This window comes from Nomascus leucogenys, chromosome 17, assembly GCF_006542625.1.
Source record: "Nomascus leucogenys isolate Asia chromosome 17, Asia_NLE_v1, whole genome shotgun sequence".
In the NCBI taxonomy this organism is placed as follows: domain Eukaryota; kingdom Metazoa; phylum Chordata; class Mammalia; order Primates; family Hylobatidae; genus Nomascus; species Nomascus leucogenys.
The window spans coordinates 18,753,209-18,772,648 of NC_044397.1; the positions used below are offsets into that span (position 1 = coordinate 18,753,209).

Sequence of the window (19,440 nt, forward strand, 5' to 3'; positions counted from 1 at the left end):
AGTTCCCAAGATCCAGGAAGTAATTATCAATTGTATTAACATACATATTTTTATTAATACAGGCTGTGTTGTTCAGAGTGTCTTCTTACAGGGGTTTGTAGTATTTGATCCTTGCAAGACTAATTGTTCCAGTCCCTAACAGTTTCTCGATTAGCATCAATTAGTGAAGAGTTTCCATACAAACAAGTGAAACAAGTTTGGTTTTTTTGTTTTTGTTTTTTAACCTTGAACAAGAGAGGAATTGGCAGGGGTGGGGGGTGTCTTACAAATCAGAACAGAAGTCATCGAGGTAATTTCAGAGCAGGTGTCTGAATGATGGCACGACCCTGTGACCCACTGTGGGGCCGGGGTGGAAGGAGAGGAGGGGAGTGGCTCCATACCTCTGGGTGCTTCAGACACACTGTATTGACTCTATCATTAGCAGCAACAGTGCTAGCTTTTAAAATAGATGAGTCTTATGAAATCCAGTGCACATTCACAACCATATGTCAGTTTTTTCTTTTTTGTTGTTTTTTGTTTTGTTAAAACCAGGCAGGTAGAACATTAGAGCTCTGGATACTTTTACCAACAATACGGTTTAAGCAGAAATCTGTGTTAGACATTGAAAAAAAAAACTGTTCATCATTTGATGTATTGAGTCACTGCCATTTTTAAACAGCATCTCTGCCCTAAACTTTTCCAATTAAAATTACCAAGATAATGAAGCCAAATTACCACTGTGAGACATTAATTTGCTGTACAAATTTGGGCAGTGAACAAGCACTGCTCCGTTAGAGATGCATCTGCTTAGTTGATTTATCATTTAGACCAAAAACATCTAATAGAGAGAACATCCCAAATCCATTAGAAGCTTGTATGTTTCAGAACTACTAACCTTCTATTCTAAGGCCTTGCAAAGAATTTAGCAAAAATAAATTTCATTCCTATGGAGAAAAACTTAAGGATATTTTCTTGAAAAAAGACAAAAACTAATGTGGTCCACACACATATAAGGAGACACGGCCTCATCAGGGATTCTTCTGCCACCATGCCTGTAACCTCCATGAAACCTTTCTGGGTAGCCACACTCTCCAGGCTTGCCATGCCATTCAATCCTACCTAAAGTCCCACTAAAACACTGAATTTGTGAATAAAATTATACTGGAAATGCAGTCTTCCCTGAAGTCTCTCAGGTTTTCCCCAGGCCTAAGGCACAAGCAACATTCATTCATTTGCAGTAGCACAGACTATAGGTAGGCAAATTGTCCAAAAGGTCAAATCTCTGCACTTGGCATTACCTTCAACAGAGATCCCTTAAAAATATCGATAGTTTCTGAATTATCTCTATTATCTATTTTACAGAGATGAGGTATAAGACATCTTGTTTGTCCTCAAGCATCAGACAGAGGAAGCACATAATGTTTTTAAGAAGAAAAAACTACTCAGTGATACTTTTTAAAGCACAGTAGGGCAGACTTTATTCAGGACCATCTTAACACATATAGGGACCACTGCAGTGGGATTTTGCAGTCAGGGAAAGATTGAGCTCAACTCCAGATACAGCATGGGGAAGTGGGAATGTATAGCCAAGGAACAGGGTAGGGATCGGTGCATGAAAAATTACTAAGAGGCAACATCAGGGGTAGGAAGGCAATTCTTGTTAAAGACAGGTCAGGGTGACCAGATGTCACCTGGAAGATGGTGGAGGATGAGGAATCTAATCAGATTTGGGTGGGGGTGGGGAGTCGTTCTTGCTAAACTTAGTAGCATGCTTCTTAGCTAAACCTGGATTTTACAAGAAAATGTGTGTGCACACACACACGGACCTAGGAGAAAGTTCAGGACCATGACTAAAGTGTAGCCAAGCAAAGTTTTGTTTTTTTTTTTTTTTTTTTTGGTCAATATACACACTAATTCAGGGGAAAAGGACAAATGACATACCTGATAATAAAAAAAAAAGTAAAACACTGTGCATACTTTTCGGGAAGAGTAATTCCAATCAGGATAACCCAGTATGACAGGCAGTGTGGGAACTATGATTTGAAGGAAGAGAAGAAATGTGACAAAGAGATACAGCAGTGAGGGAGGGCAAAGAAGGAAGGACGGACATTCCAGGAATTTCCCCAAATACTGATAAACAGGTCAAATTCCTTGGCACAGGAAATTACTTCATACCAAAAAGGTTCCTGAGTTCCAGCTAATTAATGGATTGTAAACAATGTTGTCCTAAACCAGAAAATTCTGCAACAATAAAAGATTTTGGACACTCACCAATTCATAGCACCATTTCTAACATTCAGAGCCTTTAAGGATGCCCTCTTAATTTTACCCGCACATAAACCTCAAAGATCTACTAAATGAGTCGGCGTATATCATCTCAAGTAATACAAATATTACCAGGAAATCAGAGAAACAGATACCATTTCACAGCCCTAGGCACATTTTTGATAGATTCTGAATATGTTTACATGTAATTGAGAAGAATCCTTACACTGGCATATGATCAACTGGGCCCCAAATTATCCTGCCTTTTGTAAACACTCCACAAACCTTAAAAAAAAAATCCAAGAACTTTTAAAACTCAAGGTATCAGCATTTTAGAAAGGCTTTCCTCACATGTGAACCATAACCTCTCAAAGTTCTGTTTTGTTTTTTTTAGGTAATGTTAAGTGTAAAACATTGATAGAGGGAAGCCAAAATATTTCCAAAGTATAATAGGAATAATCCAAAATCCGTTTCCCCCACCCCTTTACAAGTCTGAGTTTTCACAAACTTTACAGCTGTTCAAATGCTAGATGAGGTAATCAAATGAAATACATCAGTATATACCAGGTAGTAATAAATAGACTATTGTCAGATGACATTTGCCTACATCCATAACCTTTAACACACCACGTATGAGTTTGGATTACAGTCATGTGTCACTTAATGATGAGGATACATTCTGAGACAGGCGTCATTAGGTGATTTTGTCATTGTGCAAACATCCTCAAGTGTACTTCACAAATCAAGGTGGCATAGCCTACTACACACCTAGGCTATATGGCATAGCCTATTGCTCCTAGGCTACAAACCTGTACAGCATGTTACTATACTGAATGCTGTAGGCAACTATTAACGCAGTGGCAAGTATCTGCGTATCTAAACATAGAAAACGTACAGTAAAAACACAGTATTATAACCTCATGGGACCACCGTCATACATGCAGTTTGTCATTGATCAAAAGAAACATCATTAGTCGGTGCCGTAACTGTATAGTGTTCCTTAATTCATCAGCAAGAAAACAACAAAATTGCTGGTTAACATCAGTACTGATAACAAAATCTTAAATCTTTATAAAAATCTAGCCTGGTAGTCCAAACGGGATGAATCTATTAAAACCATACTTTTTCCTTAAATTAAAAAAAAAAAAAAAAAAAAGGAGATTTATTTCTTCTAGAAGATACTGCGACAAAGAGAAAACATTCTCCCAGAAGATTTCTCATGGGTACTAGTTTTGCTTATTTTCAATACATGCCCTACATATATAACCAAGGCAGCTCCTTCATTGCCTGTTTACCTGGGGATTTTTTGTTTGCTCTTGATTGCACCAAGTGAGACTGTCGAGGCAGCAAAGGTGAGGAAGGCAGAGACATCGAGACACCTTTGGCCAAGCTCACCCTATAGGTGTCCTCTGCTGCGGGAAGACTGCTCACAGGAGAGTCAGCACCGGGGTCAAGGGGCAGGACTGGAGAAGTCTCTGGACCAAAGTCACCTCCTAGAGTAGAAAGAGAATACTTAGGTTAAACCATCCATTCATTACCAAGTTGATGCAAATTTAATTCCTATAAACTATATTCTCAGAATATAATTCCCATATATCAGATGTGTGTATTGAATTTTTTTAAATGACTTTTCCCCCACTACTCTTGAAACTTTTTACCCTGTGAGGGAAAACTCAAGCATCGGTGAACTCTGCTCCATGTGCGTTTCTGCACTACCCTAACTGATCTGCTTTCAATCCCTAACAAAGGATCCAGGAAGCCACTGATCTGGGATTAGATCAAGGTCAAGTATGAATGATCCACAAGAAACTTTGATCTCAGAAAAGGAAAAGGAGAGGGCTTACTAGCCTTACATGAGTATCAGTAAAACAGATTCAGATACCAACCCTCCCAGAACTCCCAGGCCTCCACTGCTCCTCTCTAATAAGAAAAGTCTAAGTGAGAGTCTAGTCTACATCCACATTCCTCCCCAGCACCATCCCTTGGCTCTCATCCCATCTACTCAACACTCCCCATGACACAGGGCCACCCTCCTAAAACTCAAACAGCCCCAAACCAGTCATGGGACTGGAAACATTGCTCACTTATTAGGCAGCTTCCGCTTGACACTCTGCCCTGAACAAGCTTGGGGACAAACAAGCTTACTATTAGGAAGTTAAACATTGTTAAATATGGTGAACCCCAAGTTTCTCTTCAAAGAAATCAGTATGTCAGTATGTTCAGCTCTTATTCTTTGATTCTCCATTTTAAAGTTTAACTTCCCGGTTCTCTTTGGCTTCTCGCTTCTAGTTTCAGTAAACAACTTTCCCGCCAATCCTAATTAGTAGTTCACGTCTGTTCCCTGGTTACCTGCTCCGTCCTGACTCATCCCAGTCACCTGCTCTGACCGAAGTCACTTTAGTTACCTGTTCCTAACTGTCCTTCCCACCAAACTACTTACGCTGCCATTCTGGCTCATACCCCTGCCCTCTTTAAAATAGTCAATCAGAATTAGCTTAGACTGTGTGGTCCAACCCTAGCCAATAGGGGAACAACACAGCAGCAGGGGCTACCTGCATCAGGAATAAGAACTCCTGCCCCTCCCCTGTCCAAGTGTGCTCTCGCCATTGTTCCATCTGTGATGAGCACCCTTTCTGCAGAAATTAAAAACTGCCTTGCTGAGATAATTAAATTTATGTTTGAGTGCTATTTCTTTGTGGCACCAGGAACAATCATTTCTAACAACATTCTAGGGTAGGCAGAACCTTAAGAAGCAGAAAGGATGTAATCACAATGTTAAAAAAAAAATATACAAGAAAGAGTATCTTGGCTGGAACTAGTCTCCCCAAAAAAAAAAAAAAAAATACAGCCAGTCCTCATGTATTCAGATAACACATTTTCTTCCGATTGCCTCTCCCCACCAATCACCTTCCCCACTCCTTAGTATGTACTAAGATGGAACTGAGGATGTGCAGGGAAAGAATGTAAATCATTACCTGCTTCTTAAAAAGCATCTTCAAACTGTAAGTCACAGACAGCAGAATTTGAAAGACGTATAAACTTTCCCACAAGCACACCAGTCTCTGTGACAAAAGCTGTCCAACCAGTCCTTGCCACGTCTTCCTGGCTCCAAAAACAAACCAAAAAAACCACACACACACACACACACACACACACACACACACACACACACACAATCAAAGACTAGATTTTAAAAAAAAAGAAACAATGAAAGCTGCCTAGCTAGGCAGGAACTAAATTTTGCAGATTTTTGTATACAAGGCTCAAAGGGGATACGAGCCAGACCACCAAGTTTCAAGTGGTATCACTGTGCTTGTTTTTTGTGTTAGGAGTCAAGAGGAAGTAGAGTCACCCCCTCCACATAGGACATATGCCTTACATGAGACATACAGGACAGGCACATGCCTTTTTTTTTTTTTTGAGACAGAGTCTCGCTCTGTCGCCCAGGCTGGAGTGCAGTGGCACGATCTCGACTCACTGCAATGTCCGCCTCCTGGGTTCAAGTGATTATCCTGCCTCAGCCTCCTGAGTAGCTGGGATTACAGGCGCCCACCACCACGCCTGGTTAATCTTTGTATTTTTAGTAGAGACAGGGTTTCACAATGTTGGTCAGGCTGGTCTCAAACTTCTGACCTCGAGATCTGCCTGCCTTGGCCCCCAAAGTGCTGGGATTACAGGCACGAGCCACAGCGCCTGGCCGGCACATGCCTTACTTTTAAAGGGAACTCACAGCAGAGCAGTGAACAGAAAAGCCCCACAATGGGCATGTCAGCAAAGTCAGATAATTTTAATCTCTCCTGGGTTACCTAGGCATGAGATGGTTTTTATAAACCTGGGAAACTAAAGATTTATCACTCACTGCCCAAATGACTGGCACTTGAAGAAACAAAACAGATCAGAAAACTCACTAGGGCTGGGGACAGTGGCTCATGCCCATAATCCCAACATTTTGGGAGGCCGAGGCAAGCGAATCACGAGGTCAGGAGTTCCAGACCAGCCTGGCCAACACGGTGAAACCCCGTCTCTACTAAAAATACAAAAAAAATAGCTGGGCATGGTGGTGGGCACCAGTAATCCCAGCTACTTGGGAGGCTGAGGCAGGAGTATCGCTTGAACCCAGGAATCAGAGGTTGCAGTGAGCCGAGATCACACCACTGCACTCTAGCTCGGGCAACAGTGCGAGACTCCATCTTAAAAAAAAAAAAAAAAAAAAAAAAACACCTCTCACTGGAGTTACAAAAATAAGGACATGCATGCAAATGCCCGGGACAAAGTTCTGTCCCCAAGGGAGAGAAGCAGACAGGAGTTAGAGGCCTTTCCTCCTAGAGGCTGTGTAGACAGCAGTGGCCCCCAGGCTGGCCCCCACCACACACACACACACACACACACACACACACACACGCAAGCTTCATCCACCTTCTTTCGCTAGCCAGCACTGTAAGATACCATTGTCACCAATCCCCAGAACCACAGGGGCCAGTCTTATAGCACTGTGGATGAGCCTGGAATCTTTGAGAAACCACCTCGAGGGCTTTCAGCCAGGTCACGAGTTTTCCCAGCTGCTTTCCCTTCAACTGTCTGGCGAGAAAACAGATCTTAAGGCAGAGCTGGGCTGCACCATGATGCCAGCTCGCAGTGGAGCCGGATGCCCTCTGTCCTGACAAACTTGTAAAAGCTGAGGGATGGTTGTTTTCTCATCACCACCTCACTCTCACACTGAGAATGCAAGCAGGTGCTGTGCCTACAAGAACCACATCACGTCACCTAATTCACGGGTGTACAGGCAAGAATCACCAAGAGACAGATCAGAACTTGGAAAGCACTGAGGCCACAGCCCCAGGACACTACATACAAAAGACGTGTGGGGGACCTTGAAGAGCTGACACTGGTTTTCCATGTGGTTTGAAGAGAGCTACATTGCCCTGTGGCTGTTCTCACATAGCCTAAATCACAGACCCACCTAGTCAAATGGCTGTGGGATGGCCTGACAGGCCACAAAGGCACTGTTTCCCCTACTTACACATGAGTATTACTGACCTATACAAAAACAAATAAAAACCCAGATTTCAAGTCCTTTAATTTGCATGAGGACACAAAAGAAGGGAGAAATACATGTACCACCACCAGAAATAAACAGTATTGAGAAAAGGTTTATTTTCTTAAATACTTAGAATTCTCCAATATGACACAAGAGAAATTAGGCATTGAAGGGAAAAAGAATTAAAAAGTTTCCTAATTATAAATTCTGCCCATAAACTTTGTTTATAACAAGCAAAGCAAATATTTTCATTAACTGCAAATGTGGTGGGGATGAGTTTCCAAAGCATGCTGTAAGCATGAGGACCTGCAGCCTTTGGAGCAGCTGGGCTCCAGCACTATGATTTTATGCAGGCTGCAATAAAACGAGGCTTAAGAGAAGAGTGAGGGGGAGGGGGGTTTCCATTTCGAGTTTACTTTACCATCTCACTATAATCACTCTCAAACATGTTGTTCTGTTTGGTTTGTTTTTCAGAGGCAATGAAAGATCTCTAACTTCCAGTATCCTTTCATTAGAAAGGCACAAAGTAGGGAGAGAAGCTTTATGTATGAACAGGAAGCACAAAGCTGGGTGGATCTAGCACTCTGGAGCCAGGAGCTTTAACTGCACAAGGGCAAGGGGTATACGGTCAAACAAAGAGAGCATCACGATGATGCCAGGGGCAGAAAGTGAAAATCTCTTAGGGGCATCCACGTGAACAATACAATATTGGTTCTGGGCAACAAGACACCAGAGATTCTCCAGTAGATTTAACATTCCTCAGCAGAAGCTTAAAGACATTTAAGAGGAATTAAAGATGTTTCACTGCAACAACCAGCACAGCTGACATATTTCTTAACCCTTGAATAGATACTGTTTTCTTTTAACTGTGACCTATTTTATTCCCCGCCTTGATTAAGTGATGGGAAGCACATTTCAGTCACCCTTCCTGTTGCTGCAGGCAGAAATGCCAGGTAGGACGATGCAACCTCTCCAGGGTATGAAAATCATGTTATCAATGACTGGTAATTTACCTCCTCCAGCTTCACTGGCAGGTGTTTCCCATGGAACATTTACACACTACAGACAGTCCCACCTACCCCAACATGCTTCCCACCTCACAGCATCAAATGCAATCACACTGTCTCAGATGGGAGACTGGGGCCTGGAAGGTAACCCTGAGGAACAGGGACCACAGCTAGAACCTCCCCACAACCGGTCAGCTCAGGCTCTAACATTCTCACCACTTCACATGTTTAAGAGCTTTAATTTGGGGAAAAAGATAGAGATCCCCAAAACAGACACATTTTTAATGAGTATTTTAAATACATAAGGAGTCAGCACACTTTGCTGCAAAGGGTATAACAGTAAATATTTCAGGCTTTGCAGGTTACATATAGCCTCTGTCACTCATACACACACACTCCTTTGCTTCTTTTAAAATCAATTCCCTTAAGTCCAAAAATAAAAGTCCAGAAAGGGCAAGGGGACACACAGACATCTATAAGAACCTCTCTGTTTGTAATAAATAAAAATATATACGCATACAAATAAGTCAAAGCCATAGTTTGCAAAGATAACAAAATTATCAAAGGGAATAAAGCCATCCAATAAGGTGTTTTAAATGGGCAGAACTGGCTTTTGACAATAGTTCTTTATTTTAAAATGTTTTTACCGTTACAGGCTGTGAAAAGGGATTTCAATTCATAATGGAAGAAAATGTCAATCTGGGAGATGAATGTTTAAAGGCAGCTATGCAGAATGGCAACATCCAACATCACAGATTAAAGTACAAAGAGTGCAGGATTAGAGACAGCTTTAAAAAATGAGGGCAACGAAGGTAAGGAGATGAAAGTAAAAGCATATTTCAGGAAGGGAAGGCCTGAGAAAGGCAAGGGTGCACTTAGACACTCAGGTAAATAGGTCTGCAGAGGCAAGAAATAAGATTTCCATTTATTGTGCCACTGAAGTGGCTGAGGTGGGGTGGGGCGATAGAAGCTTAGAATAGAAAAAGAAAGATGTTCTGTTTATCCAGCTCCAGAAAACGGGACTTGTGCAATGCATTTAACTAGGGCATTAAATGTGTTAGGGCATCTTTTGTGCAGTCCCCGCCTTACAGTGCACTAATGTTTCTTAAAGGTTTTATAACCACTTAACTCTAGACACACACACACACACACACACACACACACCCCTATATTTACAGAAAACTGAAAGATTTCTTCCACAAGATCCAGTATCATTTTTGGACCCTTCAGAAGACAACTAAAAGCTCTTTAAGCCATTTTATGTCTTATAGAATCTCCTAATATTCAGGCAGAACATTTTCAAAATAAACGCATCCAAGAAAACAATTTTCAAAAACCTTATTCAGACAATCATGATTAATTCTCAAACAATACCACTAAGCGGCAAGAAAGCAGCTAACCCCTGGGGTACAAGAAACCTAGCCAACAGGACAGCATATCCTTGTCTTCAAAAATCCACCAAGTGGGATCTAAATAGAGATCAGTAAATATTGTCTGCATGGTTTTATTCTTAATACTCAATGGTTACAGAACCAAACGTACAAGTGTGCCTTATCCTGAAACAGATGAGTAAACAGACTGGCATTTCCTCTCTAATTGTCAAAGTTTTCCTTTTAAGACATATCAGCACGCAAGAGTTTCTGTGCTTTAAAAATAAATGACCTCAGAAAAACTCCCACCCCCAAACTCCCAGAGGGGTGCAATTTAAAATAAATGCTTTTTTTTTTCAGATGTATTAGGTGCCAGGACAGGGTTCTGGGTGCTTTATATACATATTATTTAAACTTAATCTTCACAGCCACCCCACAAATTAGGCATTGCTATTAGCCCCCTTTTCAGATGAAGAAACTGAGGCACAGAAAGGATCAAGTATCTTGCCCAAGGCCACTCTGGCATCTATCAGAGCTGAGTCTGAACCCAGGCAGTGGGATCCAGAGTCCACTGTCTCAGTATTGCTCCCCTTGGAGAAGGCTACTGAGAGAGGCTTTCAACATTATGTCATTTTGCATACTTCAGAAGGAAAACCAAAAATAGTATATGTAGGTCTATGCACAGTACTGGGCCACCACAGAGGGAAAAAAAAAAAAAAAACAAAAAAAAACACCCTGTTCCCTCGTCTATTTTCACTTTTCATGCCGGCTGCTTAATTAGCTCCACAGCACTCCTGCAGCACTCCTTCTGGGAGGTACCCAGGCCCAGTGATCATTAATCTTCTCTCAGTCACACCTCATGCTGTCACCATACAAGCGAAGTGGATCCAGGATAGGTGTTTAGTCATCAAGCACCTAGTTTCCTCTCCTCTCCGTGGGTACTGGACATTTATTAACTCTTGCAGCATTTGGGCCAACTGCTTCTGTGGCACAGTGGTGCTGGGTCCGGTCATTCTGCCTGGCCCGATGAAGGGTGAAGTCGCGAGCTAGCTGTGGTGGAAGGCAACCTGGCAGGATTCATCTTCAAACTGCATGAAATTTGGGATTCTACATTTCCTTGCCAGCACAGACTTGTCCAGGTCCACCAGTCCTGTGGAACACACTGCAGCTTGAATTCCATGGCTCTGCCAGGCCTACTGATGCTACACCTGATTAGAGCAGCAGTTCCCAACACCCTCCACACAGAGGGACCCCCGATCCCTGCCGGACAAGGCTGTTTTAACTGGTTGGGAAAATGGCACAGGTGATGGTCCTTAAAGCTCACCAAGTGATTTTACTGTGCAGCCAGGACCGAGAGCCACAGAAGCAAGAAGGTGGTCAAAAAGATCTGGAATGCTTATGCTACTTCCCAAGACAAAGAGGTCGGGAGAAAAGGAACTACAAGGCCTACTGTACTGAGTAATGCAGATGATTAAAATAAAAGTTTCCATTCCAAATGTACATTCCTTGAGGGTATATGTGTATAGATACGTGTATCTATATATGTATGTATGCACACACAGTATGTTTACATCTATACAAACATGGACACTTGTACATGCATAGAGGGTCTCAAGAAGGATACACATCAAACCAGTAGCAGTGGCTGCCTCTGGGAATGGGAACTGATCAACTGAAGCATGGGTGTTAAGATACACACGTTTAGATGGTTTATATTTTTTCCTATGTGCATGTTTCCTGTAAATATTTAAATGTACATTCCCAAGGATTGAGCCATGTGTCAATTTTAAGATCTTTTGGATAAATGGGCCACCTACTAAGGCTTAACTTGGCAAGTGGGTGAAATGAAGCTCTATTCCACAAAGCATGTGCTCGAAGTGACATGTGTGTAGGCACTGCTCGGAGGCAAGCTTGTTTGCAGCTGACTACAGTGGACACGGGCATGACAGGAAGAAGAGTGCCAGTGCCCTGCTCCGAAGGTTGGATGCCAGCAGTGCTGAGCCTGCCACACTCCTGTCATTGATGGGCTCTGGGTCAGTTGGCATTTCTTCTCTTCCCACCCTTCTGTTTCTCTTCCAGGCCCTGGTCATTTCTGCTGTTGGTGGCTGGGTGTGGGCACACTTGCAGATGCCCGCTCACATGGGACATGGATAATCCAAAACACTAGGAAAACATCCAGTCTGCCAGGGAGGAAAGAGGGAAAGAGAGACATGAGGGTTGGAGTGTAATGGGAGGACAAGGAAGAAAACAGATGCTAAAAAGAAAGGAAATGAGGCAGGACAGGACCAAGGAATTGAGAAGTAAAGAGAAGAGGGGGAATAGCCACTCAAGGAGCAGGGAGGGGTGGAGGAGGGGTGCAGGCAATAAGCGCATGAATTCCTGTTTCTTTTTAAAACTGCATCTGGCTAGCAGTCCTGGCAAGGCCTCTCCCAATACCCTAGTAAAATACCTAACTACAAAGTAAGAAAACTCACAAGTGCAAAAAAATCATACTAAAAGGAAGAGACTGCCAGAAAAGGAAAGAATTCCCAGTAATTTTAAAGATGACAAAAGAGGATCCTTTGTTGTCGGAATAAACAATTGGTGGCCTAACCACACTCCAGTCTATAAAACATCAGAGCCCAGCCCACCGTGGAGGGGGAAGATGGCAAACCCCTGACCCTGGAGTCGGCCTCTGTATCTCCACCCCGTGCCCACCAGCAGGAACAACAGATCCAGATCAGTAAAACTCAGCTGATAGCATCTTTTCTCTTTTGATAAGCCTCCCCCAACCACCACCCAAAATAATCAATGATGGGACTGAGAAAACATAGCTTATTACTGAAAGGAAAGAGAACATCTGCTTGAACACTCAAAGACGACTGAGAACAAAATTCTGTGAACCGCTTGGTACCATCAATAGAATATAGGATGGCCTGGCCTCTAGACCCTTCATAGAGTGTTTCTTTCCGATGACAATCCATACCAGGGGTGTCTAATCTTTTGGCTTCCTTGGGCCACACTGGAAGAAGAATCGTCTTGGGCCACACGTAAAATACACTAATGATAGCTGATGAGTTTTAAAAAAAGTCACAAAAAAGTCTCATAATGTTTTAAGAAAGTTTACAAATTTTTGTTGGGCCGCATTCAAAGCTGTCCTGGGCCTCATGTGGCCCACAGGCCGTGGGTTGGACAAGCTTGAGCTATACTACAGACTAAGGCATTCTATACTATATATCTATACTATAGACTATTAAAGATAAGGAAAGAAAAGCAGGAAATTTAAAAAGCAATAACGAAACCATGATCCACATTTCAGGTAGTCAAGGCAAACTGATACTATAGAAAACTTAGTCCGTGATAAACAGAATAAGCTCAGGAAGGTTTCCCCAAGAAGCAGAGGGAAGGGGCTAAAATTTTAACAATGTGAGAAAATATTATAGATATGGGAAACGAAAACCTTTCTGAGAAGAAATAAGGACAAGATAAAGTAATTTTTCTAAAAACCTAAGAAAAATTATCACAGGCTTCCAGGTAAGCATTAAAAGCTGTTTTACTAGGATACAAACAAAACCTCGGAGCCTCTGAAAGGCACCAGAGCCCAACTGCACTCAGAACTCTTGTGTTAGTTTCCTAGGGCTGCTGTAACAAAGTTCCACAAGTGGGGTGGCCTAAACAACAGAAGTTTACTTTCTCACATTTCTGGAGGCTCCAAGTCCAACATCAAGGTGTCAGGCAAGGCCATGATCTCTCTGAAGGCTCTCGGGGAAAATCTAGTTCATGCCTTTCTCTTCCTTTCTGGTGTGGTCAGCAATCCTTGACATTCCTTGGATTATAGACTCATGCCTCAAATCTCTGCCTACGTCATCATATCATATTCTCCCTCTGTGTCTGTGTCTCCTAAGGACAACAGTCATACTAGATTAGGACCCACCCTAACCTAGCGTGACTTCATCTGAACTTCCTGACATCTGCAAAGAGCAAATTTCCAAACAGGATCACTTTAACGGGTATCAAGGGTTAGGACTTCAATGTACCTTTTTAGGGAACACAATTTCACCCACAACCCTTGTCCCCTCCCCTCCAACACCGAAAGCCTGAAATCAAAAAAGCAACATTGGCCAGGTGTGGTGGCTCACACCTGTAATCCCAACCCTGTGGGAGGCAAAGGTAGGAGGACCACTTGAGCCCAGGAGGTTGAGGCTGAAGTGAACCGTGATTGTGCCACTGCACAGCAGCCTGGGCAACAAAAGGAGACCCTGTCTCAAAAAAAAAAAAAAAAAAAACCCAGAAAAACAAAAAAAGCAACATCTACAAAACTTGAGGGAGAAAAAAAGCACGGCCAAATCTTCTAAAACTGCACCGGGCTATTATATATGGTATCAACCAGAAAACATTCTCAGATACTCAAAAGCTCAGAAAACGTACAACCCATTTATCCTTCTGAAAGAAACAAGTTCCTTCAAAGAAAAAACAGAATCCACTATTCAACAGTGGGGACATTATGGTTTTCAAAAAATAAAAGAAACTCTATAACCCAATCCTGGCCTTCCAGCACTTCACTCAACTGCCCCTCTTCCACAGCCTTCTCATTCAGGAAATGGGCTTTTTGAACCACATCCTTCACCCCACAGTGCAGAAAGAATCTCTTACTTTATCTGGAGACGCTTAAAGCAATAACTGATGCTGCCTGCCAGAACTCGCTAACAATAGCTTACATTTTTCACATGATTGGGACGCTGGGCAAGGAAAGCTCTCTTTACCCCCACCCACCCCTCTAAACAAGCAGAGTAGCACAGAACACCACAATGACTGTTTTCATTGCCAAGGAACTGAAAATACAAAAAAAAAAAAAAAAAATCAGTTTACCATATGAACATTTTCAAAAACATGTAGAAAAAACATTTAAGCTAGTAAACACAATCTTTTATATGCTGTCTGACAACAATGGAAAAATAAGTAAGATACATGACCCAAAAGTTAGAAGGAAGTCAGTAAGATGATGGTGGTTATTTTGAAGGGAGTGGAAATATGAACGGTTTTTTCCCCTTCCTTTTCCATTTTCAGTTTGACATATATTCTGATGTGTTTTATAAAATAAAATATACTCTATTTTCCAGTGAACATTTATTTGAAACTCAAATTTGTATCCATCTCCCTTTATTTCCAGAGGTTCCCCTGCAAGCTGCCACACTGGACACCTGTCAAGTTCTTGAGGCTCCTGCTCTCATGAGTCCTCTTTCAGGAAGGTCTCACTTTTCCCCTATTCAGGCACCTCGAGCTATGCCCACTGTTGTTGCTCAATCCACCTGCCACACATTCGCCCTTGTCCATGTAGCTCCAACTGCCCATATCCAGGTCTCTCTAATGTCAGATGGTCTTTCTATTGATTGTTCTCACAATGAAGTTCTGGATCAGCTTCACCCTACAGACACTGCAGGGTCCAAGATCCAGTGCCTCACCCTAGGTGCTTCAAAGGTCTTAAAAGGAGCCTCACTGCCCCAGCTAACTGCAATCTCAACCAGTTAATGCTTTAACATTAAACTTTCTCAAAACAATCCAAATACACTCTCTTAATTTATAATAACAGAGAACTCCACATTTTTTTCACAGCACTTTCTTGAAGGTGACATGAGAAATGACAACGGTAGTGGACCACCATGCTGCACATGTCACGTCTATGTTCATAGTGCCCCTGGAGCTGTGCAATGAGGCCAGCCCAGGGACAACAACTAACCACAAGATACCCCACTGCTAAAACCATTCTCCATCCCAATTACTTGCCAAGCCCTGAGATTACTGCCACAAGCCACTTAGTCTCGAACTTCACATACTGTTTCATTCCTGAGTAACATGACAAGATTTATATTGAGTACTGTTTTACCTATGTGTGTATGCCTGATAGAGTTTGAATGTCTGTCCCTTCAAAATTTCATGTGGAAATGTAATCCCCACTAGGTGGGGCCTAGTAAGAGGTGTTGGGTCATGGGGGTGGATCCCTCATAAATGGCTCTGTGCCCTCCCAGCAGTAATGAGTGAGTTCTCACTCTATTAGTTCACTAGAGATCTGATTATTAGTTCACTAGAGATCTGATTATAAAAAAAAGAGATCTGATTATTAGGAGACTGGCACCTCCTCCCTCACCATGTGACATGCCTGTTCCCCCTTGGCTTTCTACCAGGAATAAAGGCTTCCTGAGGCCTCACCAAAGCAGATGCTGGCACTACAGCCTGCAGAACTGTGAGACAAAATAACCCCCCTTTCTTTATAAATTACCCAGCCTCAGGTATTCCTTTATAGCAATGCAAAATGGACTAATACAATGCCCATTGTGTATATCCGCCCTAAAAATGATGATTAAGCTGGCAGTTCTTAAGCCCTTCCTTTGTGTGCCAGACATCTTGCTAAGCACTTTACATCTATTTATCAGTCCATTTTGAGTTGCTATAAAAGAATACCTGAGACTAGGCAATTAATAAAGAAAATAGAGTTCTTTAGCTCATCATTCTGCAGGCTGAGAAGTTCAAGGGCAAGGCCATGGCTTCCCTGTGCATCACAACATGGCAGAGACAGTCAAAGGGGAAGTGGACACGAGCCAAGAGGGGAAAAGCTGAGAAGTATCCTGGCTTTGTTACAAACCCATTCTCTCTGGAACTAATCCATTCCCATGAGTACTCACCCAGTCTTCCAGAGCAAGAACTCTGGCTTGTTGCAGGAGAACAGCACCAAGCCATTCATGAGGTTTTGGTGAGAACAAACCACAACAACACATTAACTTGAATACAATAATTATTCATCCTATTCCATTTGAAATGACACTGTCATTGCCCCCTTGCTGCAGATGAGGAAATCAAAGGCTTGGAAGACAGCTAAGTTGCCTAGGATCCCCTACCCTGAAAGTGGCAGATCCAGAATTGAACCCAGGCAGTTTGACTCCAGAGTCAGAACTCTTAACCACAGTACCATACTGGACTGTCCCAGATAGCATATTCCCTAACCAAGGTGTATACTGAGCATGGAGCATTGCTTGGTGCTTAAGAAAGTCTGACTTAGCCTCAGATAATTTAGCAAGTCATGTTTCCCTGAGTGATAATTGTCAGGAACATTCTGTCATGTTGGACATGCTGACATTTTGGGGGTGGAAAAATAAGTAGAAGGGAAAAAGATTTTTAGAACAATACTATAACCAGTACACCACCCCCTCACTAACTACTCAAATCCAAACTCTGGCAGTCCCATCAGCAAAGCTGTCTGCCAAAAGGCCTCGTTACAAGAGAAGGGAGAGAAAAGGGAGCTGCTACCATTTATCTTATTTCAACTCCTTACAAGGAAAATGGGATCATTTTGGGGAAAAAAAATGCCTCAAAGTTTCTAGGCAGCATTTAAAGTTTCTTCCCCACAAAAACATGTTAAAAAATACTACCAACTTAGCTCACATTCTAGAAAAAAGCAGACTAAATCCACCATGTACATGTGGCTATATAACAAGGTCTTTCCCAGGCCTGTACTGGGTGGGAGCTAGGAGTGACGAAGAAAATGAAATGACTGCATTTTTTTTTTTTTTTTTTTTGAGATGGAGTCTTGCTCTGTCACCCAGGCTGGAGTGCAGTGGCACGATCTCGGCTTACTGTACCCTCCACCTCCCCAGGTTCAAGCAAGTCTCCTGCCTCAGCCTCCCGAGTAGCTGGGATTACAGGCACCCACCACCACTCCCAGCTAATTTTTGTATTTTTAGTGGAGACAGGGTTTCGCCATGTTGGCCAGGATGGTCTCGAACTCCTGATCTCGTGATCCGCCACCTCGGCCTCCCAAAGTGTTTGGATTACAGACGTAAGCCACCGCACCCAGCTGATGACTGCATTTTTCTATATCTTATTTGTATGCATCTTGTGTATTTTGTTTACTTTATCCCTATTCCACCATCAGCACCAAAAAAAAAAAAAAAAAAAAAATTCACTGCTCAGTTTTCCAAACAGCAGTCTCAATGACATGTCTTGTAAAATATCTTAGCAACAATGTCAATATTGTCTGACTACAGCTAACCATATTAACATTCCATTCTAATCATGAATTCTCAAATATAAAATGGAATGTGAATTACTTACTTCATTCATTTTTTGAGTATTACTCTGGGAAAAGAGCCCTCTAACAATTTCTATAAATTGGCATGTAAATTCAGCATCAAAATTATGTTCAATAGCTATTACTTTTTGTGTATCCAACTTGCAAGTATCAGTATGAAAATAAGCAAATGTTGACAAGGAAATCAACATAAGTATAAGAACCAAACAAAATACACTGACAAATTACTTTGATCAAATACTCTTCCTTTGTTATTTCTCTAATGGAACCCTTTCACTCATCTGCTTGTATATTTGTATTCCAAGTTTATCTTTATAGTACTGCCAAGAACAGAGTTTACTAGATAATCAGGGATCTTCTAAGAGTTTTTAAAGTCACATACAATATGGCTGGTAGGGGCAGGCCCTGTGGAGACACAGGAACAAACAGCATACCAGTGGCTCCCAAATATGGCTAACCATTCAAAAATCATTATTAAAAAAAAAAAATAGGCCAGGTGTGGTGGCTCATGACCGTAATCCCAGCACTTTGGGAGGCCGAGGCAGGCAGATCACTTGAGGCCAGGAGTTCAAGACCAGCCTGGTGGTCTTGAACCAACACGGTGAAACCCCATCTCTACTAAAAATACAAAAATTAGCCGGACATATGGTGGGTGCCTGTAGTCCCAGCTACTCAGGAAGATGAAGCAGGAGAATCACTTGAACCTGGGTGGTGGAGGTTGTAGTGAGCCTAGATTGTGCCAATGCACTCCAGCTTGGGAGACAAACCAAGACTCTGTCTTAAATAAATAAAGAATAAAAAAAATAAAAATAGATGCTTGGACCCCAACACTAAATTCAGTAGGTTTTATGGGAATTCGAGTCACAAGGGCCTAGGTGAACCAGCCAGGTTTAGGAATCACTGCACTACACAATTAAAGTACAGCCCATTCTTGCAAAGCCAAAGGTGAACACAATCTTTGAATGTGCATGCATCTTTGAAGACACAAAGGTTTCTAGTTTTAGGTCCCTGCATTCAGGCCTCATATCCCTGCCCCTTTCTGTCTCCTAGTGAACACATCTCCCCCAAGCCTGTTTACAGCAACTGTCCCTACAGCACTCTGCTAAGGACATGCCTATTACCATGGCTTTTTCCTCCATCTGCTCCAGATGGAAAGGCGAGGTTCACGTTTGCCACACAGACAAGTGAGCTAGGAACAAAAATATCCTAGATGCCACTACTTACCAAAGTCAAAAGGAGAGTGTAAAGGAGCAGAAAAGCAAGCCAAAATGGTATAGAAATTACCTAAATTATAATAAAAGCAAACATTTGTAAGATGCTTACTGTGGTTCAGGCACTGTTCTAAGCACTGTCTTTTTTTTTTTTTTTTTTTTTTGACAAGTTTAAAACATGTATTTTAAATACAATTTATAAAATACTTAATCTGCTGACTCAGGAGCCCTCAGTACAGGGTTGGGTGGGAGTGGGCAGCTGCCTACTACACCAGCAGAGCAAGACTGCAGGGGTGTGGCCCTCTCTCCCATGCTCTTCTGTTCAGACACCCAAGGGGCCTGTGTGTACCCCTTGGATCAAACAACCAGAAAACAGGACCCCAGAGGTTTCTTTAGTCTCTGTTTACTAGGGAGGCTGAGTATAGCCCTGCTGGCCCATCTCTGAGCAGGGCACCCCCAGATGGGGCAGAGCAGGGTATGGCTGGGCTGGGCAGGGCAGGGCAGCGCA

General features: G+C 42.4%; 1 protein-coding gene across 6 annotated transcripts in view; it reads right to left on the bottom strand.

The window, feature by feature from the left end:
* TANC1 (tetratricopeptide repeat, ankyrin repeat and coiled-coil containing 1) overlaps positions 1 to 19,440 on the bottom strand; it is a 263,097-nt gene that overhangs the window by 130,782 nt on the left and 112,875 nt on the right. For all 6 annotated transcript variants that reach the window (XM_030796065.1, XM_030796063.1, XM_030796061.1 and 3 more), the window contains exon 4: positions 3,540 to 3,737. In XM_030796065.1, the coding sequence (XP_030651925.1) occupies positions 3,540 to 3,737 (198 nt within the window). The remainder of the gene's footprint in view (positions 1 to 3,539; positions 3,738 to 19,440) is intronic.